Source organism: Mus pahari, chromosome 9 (genome assembly GCF_900095145.1).
Source record: "Mus pahari chromosome 9, PAHARI_EIJ_v1.1, whole genome shotgun sequence".
Lineage (NCBI taxonomy): Eukaryota > Metazoa > Chordata > Mammalia > Rodentia > Muridae > Mus > Mus pahari.
The window spans coordinates 45,580,450-45,591,332 of record NC_034598.1 but is presented as its reverse complement, the minus strand read 5'-3'; the positions used below and the strand labels follow the sequence as shown (position 1 = coordinate 45,591,332).

The following is a 10,883-nucleotide window of genomic DNA, read 5'->3' as shown; positions in this document are numbered from 1 at the left end:
CTAGTGAGCTGTGACAGGCCCAGGGAAGGACGCTAGTGAGCTGTGACAGGCCCAGGGAAGGACGCTAGTGAGCTGTGACAGGCCCAGGGAAGGATGCTAGTGAGCTGTCACAGGCCCAGGGAAGGACGCTAGTGAGCTGTGACAGGCCTAGGCAAGGACGCTAGTGAGCTGTCACAGGCCTAGGCAAGGACACTAGTGAGCTGTCACAGGCCTAGGCAAGGACGCTAGTGAGCTGTCACAGGCCTAGGGAAGGACACCTGTGAGCTGTGCTGGGTTGGGTTTGGACCTGCATAAGCTAGGATGGAACTTGATTTGTTGAAGGGGCTTACCTCAGACTTTTTCAGCCTTTTCCCTTCAGGCAGGGCACCTCTGACCCTGGACCTAGGTTGGTGGCCAGCAAAACCCAGCCATCTCCTGTGTCCACTCATGCACCTGGCACCAAGGTTACTGGTCTGTTCATACAACCACAGCCAGCGTATTGGGTGGGTGCTGGGAACCTGAATCAGGGCCTTCCACCTGCCTAGCAGGGTCTATTACCCACTTGGCCACCTAGCCTGTCCCAGGGTTTGGGGTTTGATTGAGGCAAGGGGCAGTGAATCTGAGGCTGGGTGACCACACTATGTCAGAAAGAACGGGAGGGGGAAAGAGGTGTGCAGACAGCTGTGAGGGGCTAAATTTCCTTCTATCTAGGGGAACTCTGGGACTCGGTCTTGCTACCCCTCACCCCTGTGCCCCACACACCAGACCATGCCTGGCTGGTGGGCAGCTGCACTCATAAAGCCCACACTGTTCTGAGATAATAGGCCTTTGAGAGTCTTGTCCCTTAGCCAGAACCTTCCCGAACACAGAGGGAGGTCAATGGATGTCAGGTGCTAGACACCCCCAGGGGAGGTGATTCATACCCCAAGTGTCATTGGTTCACAGCTGGGTGGGATGGGGTCTTGTCAGGGCCACTGTTCCCTTTTGAGTGGTGACAGTGTCTGTCAGTAGCTGGCCCACAGACCCATGCTGTCACAGAAGACCCACACATCAGGTCTGGTACTGCAACAGCAAGCTCCACCCCTTTCCCTGAGGACCTCCACATCCTCCATGGAGGACAGATGCTCTCTGATGGGGCATGCATCCCTCATCTTAGCCCACTCCAGACCAGGAACTCCCTGCTCAGACATCACCCAGGGTTCCCTGTCACCACCCCAGCCCTGGGTTATAGTGTATCACTGTGCCTTCCTTCATACATTGATGCTAGGAATTTGAACTCAGGTCCTCACGTTTGCAGAGCAAGCACTGTGCCCTCTAAGCCATCTTCCAGCCCTAGTTATTTACGGTTGTGTGCATGTGTAGGTGCTGTGGCGCTGTCTATGTGATGGTCAGAGGACAGCTCAGAAGTCAGCACTTTCCTCCATGTGGGACCCAGGGATGGAGCTATGCTGCCAGGCTTGGCAAGCTCGCTTACCCACTAAGCCACCTTTCTGGCCCGCTGGTCCTATTTTTATTCATTTATTTGTTTATTTAGTCAAGGTCTCACCATAGCCCAGGCCAGCCTAGAGCTTGTCCTCCTGCCTCGGCTCCAGAGTGCTGGGATGAGAGGTGGGTCCATCATGCCTGGCAGGCTCATGACCAGTGGATGCTTGTGTGGAGAGACTTCCTTTTGGAGGAGCTGAAGGTCCAGCTTTGGCCTCTGACTTCAGCCCACTACCCTCGTTTGATCCCTAGGTTGTGTCCCTGGTAGTCCATCTGTCCTTACAACTGGTCCCTGAGGACAGGTCTGAGCCAGCAATTACATAGAGCAATTGCCTCTTGGTGCTGGTGGGAGGACGGAGTGTCCTCTGGGTGTAAGAACAGAGTTCACTCTTGCAATCTCAGAGCCTGGGTGACTGCTTCTGAGGGGAGCAGCTATTGCAGGCCCACCCCATCTTCATACAGTGGTCCCCATGGGAGAGGGTTTCAAATATCTCCATTATATTAGCGTTTTGAGGATAGGGTCCCATAGTTGGTATATGCTTGACAAGAACTGGGACTGAACAGCACCCCGTGACCTGCTGGATTTCAGAGCTTGTTTATCTGTGTGCCTCTATCTAGAGCAGAGGGTGTAAGATCCCTGGGGCTGGAGCTGTGGGTGCTAGGAACTGGCGGTGCAGATCCTCCGCAAGAGCAGCTTAGCCTCTGAGCCCTTCCCCACTCTTGCCCCTGTATCTGCCTATGTGTCTTGAGCCAGAGTCTCCTTGTGTAGCTGTGGCTGACCTTTGACTCCCAGCAGTCGACTTGCCTTGGCCTCCCCAGTGCTGGGAATAGATGTGCACTAGCACACACAATGCCAGTCCTTACTGCTCAACTCAGACTGACCTTGAACTTAGCATTATTCTCCTGCCTCAGCCACCCGAGGACCAGGGATCACAGGCCTGTGCCAGTGCCCATCTAAATTTTTCCTTTTTGTGTTTTAACTTGAATCAGGACCCATCTGGTCACTTTAACCTGGTCACCTCTATGAAGACTCTGTCTCTAAAGGCCTCTAGGGCTCGGGGTCTCCATTTAGAAGCTTAGGGGACACTGTGGCAGGTGATGTGGCCTGCTTGTGGGATCCGTGGCTGTGGGTACCAGCCTGGGAGCAATCCCCCATGATGCTTTCTTAATGTGTGTTAGCTTCAGATCGGATTCTGCTCCTCTTGGGTATTGGTTCAAGACTGCTTTCTAGAATGTTCTTATGTGCTAGGTGAGAGGCTGAAAGCATAGCAAAGTGGTAGTAACTGGTACAGTCCTCGCCGGGGTGCCTGGCTCACACAAGCATGTCTGTTGTGGTTGGCCAACACCCCACCCTGCTTAGAGCAACTCTTCCATTCCAGAGTGCTCAGGACAAGGGCAGAAGGGGCCTGCCGTGCACGGGGGAGAGGGGGCACAGAAGGATGTGCCCCACATCTCCACCTCCATTCCAGAATCTGAATACCCAGCACCTGTGAATACGTCCGCCTCGGGGGTGCTCAGGATGGGGTGCTGAGCTCGACCGTCCCCTTGGGTGGATGTGAAGTTCGTCAACTCTACTTCACAGGCGCCACAACTGGGCTCTGGCGTGGAGCAGAGGTCCACAGCCTCTCACTATTGGCTGCCCCATGCCTGTGGTTTGTGACCCAGAGCCATACTGGCCTCTCCATTACATGCAGGACTGTGGTGGCTGTCATGTGATCGTATGCTAGGTGCCAAAACTTTAGGCCAATTTCTTCTTAGACAAGAGAGGCCACAAATCTGAACTGGCATGGTTCGAGCTTCCAAGTGTCTTTCTTTCTGCCCTCTCTCGACTCTGTCCTGTGGTATCTGCTGTTGTACAGGGGTCCAAACACTCTCTGAGGGTGCCTGTCAGTGTCAGCCCACCCCTCATGGCTCCCTCTGAGGCTCAGGGATGTGGCCTTGACACTGTGCCCACTCTCTGCTGGCTCACCTGCTGCCTCTGAAGGTTCCCTGGACTGAAGTCACTCTGACGTGGTCAGGAGAGCCACCTTCAACTGTCCCTCTGGAGTCCAGAATTGTCCTGGTGTCACCACATAGTGCACCTTGCGGACCAGGGCCGTGAGCTGCAGCACCCCCCAAGTTTTGGGTATAGGGTGGGTCGAGGAGCTGGTGTCCCAAAACCTTGGGATCCCAGAAAATAGCCCTGCTCACTGTGTGCTGCGGGCGCTGACTGGCTGGTACACTACAAAAGGGTAAGTTGAGGAAAGAGTGCCCAGAGGCAACACTGTCAGCTCAAGGCGAGCCCTCCTCCCTAGCATTGTGGCAGACAGGTCTGTGGCTCCATGCCCAGGGTGTCCCCACCTGTCACGGAGGAAGAAGGAAGGCTCCGTATGGTGGTCCTGACACTGGAAATAACCAGTTCTCCTGGACTCTGGTAGTGGTCGGGTCTGGGACCCATGAGTCAAGGACAGATCTCCTCCATCTCTGGTTCCTCACCTGGCACTTTGGGCTGTCCCCACAGATCCTGAGCAAGCAGTGTCACCTCACCAGTCTCGAGATGGACAACAGGAAGCGCCTGGCCTATGCCATCATCCAGTTCCTCCATGGCCAGTTGCGGCACGGTGGGCTCTCGTCTGACGCCCAGGAGAGCCTAGAAGGTGAGTGTGGGCTGCTGCCCTGCCAGCCTCTGCTAGGGCTCAGGATGCCACAGAAGCAAGGCAGCTGGCCTGCATGCCCAGCCTGGGCATCTGTACTCTTCCTTGGCTCATGGGAGTGATGGGCCCCAACACCGCGCTGGTGCCCTCACTTCCCTTGCTGCTTATTTCTGACTGTGGACTGAGTCCCTAGTTCCTGTTGGCAGTGGAGGAGCGGTCTCATGCTCCTTAGCCCCTGGCGTGCACAGTAGTTCCTGTGCGCAGCTCCTACCTCCCTCATTGTGTAGCACGATTCCTGGGGAGGTGTGACAAATGGGTTTGCCTCAGCCGGTGATGAACCAAAACAGACAGCACCAAAGCCCAGCTTGGTCAGCCAATGAGTCTATTGGGCCAGAAACCACTATTACAGGAGTGGTTACAGGAGCAGAAACCACTCAAAGACAACTGTCCCCCTGAGCCCGCCCCTGCATTGGTGGCAGCTCCCAGACCCCAACCCTGGAGCACAGCCTGCAGGCAGTGGGGCAGGCCTCAAAGGCCTTTCTCAAAACTTCACACTTCTGAAGCTGAGCCATCCTTCCTGCTTATGTGTGTGAGAGGGCCTGCTACAGCCGGTCTGTTTAAGAGGCTTCTGGAAGCTCAAGTTACTCGCTTCCTGTCATAGTCAGCTTCCCTGCAGTCTAGCAGTTTGTCTCCAGGAGTTGCAGATCCACAGTGTGGATACCACTACCCCAGGCCATAGGGACACTAACCTCTCCACCGTAGGTTGTGCTGATAGTCCAGGTCAGAGCCAACCCCAGCACTGTGACCCCAGAGGACACACCACCTCAGGCCCCACGTGCCTGCCTCCTGCTGTCAGCACGTGTGTGGTGTGGGCACGTGTGTCTGAGAGGCTGGCTGGAGGGGACTGAGAAGGACTGAGGGCCAGGGCCAGGTGCATAAGGCGTTTGGAGACTCCTGAGGGCTGTGCTGGCACTTGCTGGGAAGAGCACTTACCCAGCTTGTGTGACGTTCCCGCTCAAACTAGGTGTGGTAGTGCTCACCTTTTATCCCTGCACCCAGAAAGTGGGTGCAGGTGGATCAGGGTTTCTGGGACATGCTTGCCTATGTAGAGAGTTCAGGGATACCCTGGGCTACATGAGAGTCTATCACGAGAAAAATGGAAGGTGCCAGAGCTTCCCGTGAGCTCCAGTGAGGCTGGCTTATCTCATATCCTACACAGTTGCCATCCAGTGTCTGGAGACAGCCTTCGGGGTGACGCTGGAAGACAGTGACCTTGCTCTCCCCCAGACCCTGCCAGAGATATTTGAAGCAGCCACTGCCAGCAAGGTGAGCCTGGGCTTCCCTTGACTGTGCCCACGATGGCAATGTGCCACCCTGTGCTGAGGCTTGACAGCGCTCTGAGCCGTGTGGCATCCTGCAGGGCAGGTATGGCAGGGCACAGTGGGATTGTTTTACCCCCAACAGGAGATGCCACAGGACCGGCGGGCCCCTGACAGAACACCACCCTCTGAGGAGGACTCAGCTGAGGCAGAGCGCCTCAAAACAGAAGGTGAGGGAGACAGGTGTCCCCATGGTGCCTGGGCAAAGTGCTGTAGGGATGCGGCCCAGGTCAGCCAGGTCCCAGTGGTGGGGACAGGACTGGGGAGCTGGAGAGATGGTGTGGCAGTTAGAAATGCACTGTTTCTGCAGGGGCCTTCGATGGCTTCCCACGCTCTCTCAGGCAGCTGGCTCACGGCTGGTTCTAAGCACAGGTTTGGGGCATCCAGTGCCCCCTTTTGGTGTCTGTGGGCACTGTGCGCACACACACGCGCGCACACACACACACACACACACACACATACATACACACCCCACTCAGAATATATATTTATGCTTTAAAGTGGCAGACTTAGGCAAATCTCTGTGATTTCAAATCAAGCCCAGTCCACATTGTGCATTTAGGCCACCCAGAACTTCATCATAAGACTTTGTCCCCAAAACAAAACAAAAAAGATATTTTTAAAAATTAAAAGATCCTGGTTTGGTGGCTCAAACCTTTAATCCCAGTACATGGAAGGCAGAGGCAGGTGGGTCTCTGTGAGATCAAGGCCAGCTGGTCTGCAGAGCAACACAGTGAGACCCTGTCTCAAAACACGGAAGCAGGGAAAATAAAGCTTCATGGCCTGTGTGGGTAACGGGTCAGGAAACCCCAGCCCACATGCTCGGGCAGGCCCTGGCCTCGATCACAGGCCAGGTGTGGCTCCCAGAAGGCAGGTGGTCTTGGCATTTAACCCAGGCTGACCCTCCCTGTCCATGGCTCTGCATAGGATGTGTTTGGCTGGAAAACAAGCTTGTGTAAGCTGGATTCTTGTTATTGTCACCAGATGCAGCAGTGGACCGCCATGCACCCTGCTCTGCCACCGTGCACCTGGCACACACAAAGCTGGCGTCTGTCCCCAATACCACATTCACCAGGCTTATGTCACATCTGTTGTCCCCACGCGGGGAGGTGAAGGCAGGGAGGGTCAGGAGCTTATATCAGGAGTTTGAGGACAGCCTAGGATGCATGGCCCTCCCCTGAAAACAAAACGTCCCGTGTGACCTCGGGATCAGATCTCCCTTTGGAAATCTTAGACCAGAGGAGATAGGTGTTGTATGGGCAGCATGGGCCAGCTCGAAGCAGCATGGGCCAGCCTGGGCTCCACTGCCTCTTTCTCCCCCCTGCAGGTAATGAGCAGATGAAGCTGGAGAACTTTGAGGCGGCTGTGCACCTCTACGGCAAGGCCATTGAGCTCAACCCTGCCAATGCTGTCTATTTCTGTAACAGGTGCGGGTGGGGCTGGAGGGTGCCCGTGAGCGATGGGGGTGAGCGATGGGGTAGGTGTGGCTCTGTGCGAAGGGCGGAGGTCAGGTGTGGCAACATTTTGAAGTGGCATGGTGCACACGGGACCCTGAGCTGTGTGGTCAGCCCCGCCCAGCAGACAGATGGACAGTGCAGATGTACTGCCCTCGTGGCAATGGTGGGCATGCAGGCTGCTGCTCCTCAGCTGCCATCATCTCCTTCAGCTTGCTGTGAGGAGGCAGGGTTTCAGGGAGCCCTACACACCTGCCAAGGCCTGTGTGGGCTGCGAGCCTCTGTGGTCCTGGGGCGCTGGGCTACAGTACTCACTTTTCTGCCACAGACCAGCTCCTGGAGAGGCCTCCTGTGGAGGGCCCAGGAGTCCCCAACTGACAGCTTCCTCTCCCCAGAGCTGCAGCCTACAGCAAGCTGGGGAACTATGTGGGGGCCGTGCAGGACTGTGAGCGCGCCATTGGCATCGACCCTGGGTATAGCAAGGCCTATGGCCGCATGGGGTGAGTGCAGCGATCTGCCGTGGGTCACACTGTGTGACCTGCGTGGGCCCTTCCCCTGCCTGCGTGGCTCTCTGTCCTCCTGTGTGGCTTCATTGTTTTCCCCAGCCTGGACAGGGTGGGTTGGCACTAGGTCCCATCCAGCCCGAATCATGGCTCCCCTGGCACACTTTTGTCCCCAGCCTTGCCCTGTCCAGCCTGAACAAGCATGCGGAGGCTGTGGCGTACTACAAGAAGGCCCTGGAGCTGGACCCTGACAACGACACATACAAGTCCAACCTCAAGATTGCAGAGCTGAAGTTACGGGAGGCGCCGAGCCCTGTGAGCCCATCTCTCAGGAGGGGTGACAGGAGGCCAGGCTGGAGCCCCTGCTCTGAGGAGGCTGGGGAGGGCACCTTGGATGCTGTGGTTAGAAGCACATGCATGGATGATGCTCAGAGGCTAATGCTGGGTCCTCAGACGCAGGGCAGAACGCTGGACCATGTGGGTCACCCACGGAGCTGGGGACACACGGCAGGGACCCTCTGGTCTGTGAGGTGGTAACAAATATGATGGCCACAGACATGGTGCAGGCTGCCCAGTGTGGTCAGTGACAGGCGGGATGTTGGGAACCTCCTGGCAGCACCCTCCCTGGGGAGTGTAGGGCTTCCTGAGGGCAGCCAGCCATCTTCCCCCAGAGTGACCAGCCTAACCAATACTTCTCCTGCAGACGGGCGGCGTGGGCAGCTTAGACATCGCTGGCCTGCTGAACAACCCACACTTCATCACCATGGTAGGCACACCCCATCAGCTCCTCTGCCACCTAGGCCAGGGTCCCTGCCAGGAGTCTGCCTCCTGGTGAGGCATCTAATGAGAACATCCAGGGCCCACAGGGAGTGAGCATGCCTGTGGCACAGCACCCCTGCTGGGGTCCCTGCAAGGCCACAGCTGGGTGAGGCCATTCCTGGCTGTCTCAGCATGCTTTCTGCATTGTGGGCGCTGCAGCATCAGCTAGTAGGGGCTGTTGAACATCCTTGCTGAATGCATTATTTCTGCAGCAGGGCTAACAGAGACAGTGCTTTATGGGCACACCATTAGGAGTGGGGTGTGGCTGCACGGGGCCTTCTCTGTGTGTGATTGAAGCATCATTTGTGCAGTCCAGGGCTCCCTGGGTTGCAAACGTGGCTGTTTGCAAGGCTGAATTCAGCTAGGCATGGTGGTACAGGCCTGAGAGCCACTGGGGCATGAGACAGGATGACCAGTTCAGGCCAGCCTGGGTTATACACTGACCTGTCCAACACAGCAGGGGCTTGGGCACGGCTCTGGTGTCCTGTATGTAGGGTGTGAGGAGCAGAGCCCACCTCAGCATTGCAGAGGAGGAGCTAGTGTCTGGGAGAGCTAATAGGAGGGTCTGTCTGTCTGTCTGTCTGTCTGTCTGTGTTTCTGCCTTAGGGAGGTTCCTGACACCTGTGCCTTCTGTTCTCTTTAGGCTTCAAGCTTAATGAACAGCCCCCAGCTACAGCAGCTGTAAGTGACCCTGCTCTGGTCCTTCTGTACCTAGAACACAAATGACAGGGACATTCGTTTGTTTCTTTTAACTTTTACTTTGTGTGTGTGTAAGTCTGTGCACTATGTGTGTGCAGTTTCCAATATGGCCAGATGGGGGCATCAGATCCCCTGGAACTGGTGTTAGGTGGCTGTGGCCGCTCTGCAGGGCATGTGAACCTGGTCTTTCCAGAGAGCAGCCAGAGCTCTAACTGCGGGACCATTCTCTGTTTACTTATTAATTCTTATTTTTTAATTTGTTTTGATGAGAGAAAGACAAAGTTTTTTTAATATTAACGCTTTGAGGTAGGGTCCCACCATGTACCTACAGCTGGCAGAACTCTGTGTAGACCAAGCTGACCTTGAACTCAGGAGTGCTGGATAAAGTCATCTAGGCCAGTGTCATACATGCAACTGCTCTACTGTCTACTTGGAGAGCCCTCTGTCCCCATGAGCCATTGTCCAGTGCTTTCCCCATATTGATGTTCTGTCTTTACAGTGTCCTGTTGTGGACATTTCTCATCATTTTGGGTCTGGCTCTCATATTGACACAGCATTCTTGGTGTCCTTTGTGTTACAGTGTGTCAGAGCCATGTTCCTGCTCAAGGATATGTAATATTTCAGTGTGTCATAAGCTGTTTGTCCTGACACTGTGAATGTGGTGGCGTTAGTTTTGTTCCCAGATACGGAGCGCCAGAGCAGCTCTGTCTCGCTGGGCGCAGCTCTGGATCCCTCCCCGGCCATACAGGGTTTCCTCAACACCAGCTTTGGTGTTCCTTGCTTGTTCTCCACGGGGTCTCCACGGTCTACTCCACTTCCTGGCAGCTCCCCACAGTCCTTCACTCAGAACCTGAGAAAGAAGGGGCGTGAGCGTGAGGCGTGGGAGGTGGAGGGCAGTGGCTGTGGGCCTGTGTTGAATCCCTTCTCCTGCAGCATGTCGGGCATGATCTCTGGAGGCCATAACCCTCTGGGCACGCCAGGCAGCAGTCCGCAGCAGAGTGACCTGGCCAGCCTCATCCAGGCGTGAGTATTGCTCTTGTGACTCTGCTGGCTGGGAAGGGGCTGGTGTGAGTGAGCGAGCGAGCAAGGGGTGAGCGAGGGGGTCCCGGAGGAGGGGAGGGAGTGGGAGGACAGCCTAGTGGAGGGGCCCAGAGGGGTGGCGAAGCACCGTCTATCTCTGGGTATCCACAGGGGCCAGCAGTTTGCACAGCAGATGCAGCAGCAGAACCCAGAGTTTGTGGAGCAGATCCGGAGCCAGGTGGTGCGCAGCCGGACGCCCAGCGCCAGCCACGAGGAGCAGCAAGAGTGACACGGTGAGGCTCCCACGGCTGTCTGTCCTGTCCTGTCCTGTCAGGACCTGTAAGAAGTCTTCCTGTCTAACATGGCAGGGCATTTTCTGTCCAGAGTGGCATGGTGTCCCCACCTTTACCATTTTGTCATTCAGAAAATATCTTAATTTATTTATTTTAATGTGTATGAGCACACTTCAGACACACCCATTACAGATGGTTATGATGGATGTGGTTTCTAGGAATTGAACTCAGGACCTCTGGAAGAACAGTGTTCTTAACTGCGGAGCCATCTCTCCAGCCCCGTTTTTTGTTTTTTGTTTTTTTTGTTGTTTTTTGTTTTTTGTTTTTCTTTTTTTCGAGACAGGGTTTCTCTGTGTAGCCCTGGCTGTCCTGGAACTCACTTTGTAGACCAGGCTGGCCTCAAACTCAGAAATTCACCTGCCTCTGCCTCCCAAATGCTGGGATTAAAGGCATGTGCCACCACGCAGGGCCGTTTTGTCATTTTTTAATCTCAGTAATGCAGGTGGACCTCAGACTCTGTGTGTGTAGGTGGACCTCGGGCTCTGTGTGTGTGGGTGGACCTCGGGCTCTGTGTGTGTGGGTGGACCTCGGGCTCTGTGTGTGTGGGTGGACCTCGGGCTCT

General features: G+C 55.6%; 1 protein-coding gene across 3 annotated transcripts in view; it reads left to right on the top strand.

Annotated features, from left to right (window-relative positions):
- Sgta (small glutamine rich tetratricopeptide repeat containing alpha) overlaps window positions 1-10,883 on the top strand; it is a 17,349-nt gene that overhangs the window by 4,677 nt on the left and 1,789 nt on the right. For 2 of the 3 annotated variants that reach the window (XM_029542579.1, XM_029542580.1), the window contains exons 2-11: window positions 3,962-4,097; window positions 5,314-5,420; window positions 5,556-5,643; window positions 6,801-6,900; window positions 7,323-7,427; window positions 7,607-7,745; window positions 8,134-8,196; window positions 8,893-8,930; window positions 9,882-9,971; window positions 10,140-10,261. In XM_029542579.1, coding sequence (XP_029398439.1) covers window positions 3,998-4,097; window positions 5,314-5,420; window positions 5,556-5,643; window positions 6,801-6,900; window positions 7,323-7,427; window positions 7,607-7,745; window positions 8,134-8,196; window positions 8,893-8,930; window positions 9,882-9,971; window positions 10,140-10,257 — 948 coding nt within the window. In that variant the 5' untranslated portion in view covers window positions 3,962-3,997 and the 3' untranslated portion in view covers window positions 10,258-10,261. The remainder of the gene's footprint in view (window positions 1-3,961; window positions 4,098-5,313; window positions 5,421-5,555; window positions 5,644-6,800; window positions 6,901-7,322; window positions 7,428-7,606; window positions 7,746-8,133; window positions 8,197-8,892; window positions 8,931-9,881; window positions 9,972-10,139; window positions 10,262-10,883) is intronic. The other variant, XM_021205212.2, reaches the window with a different exon arrangement.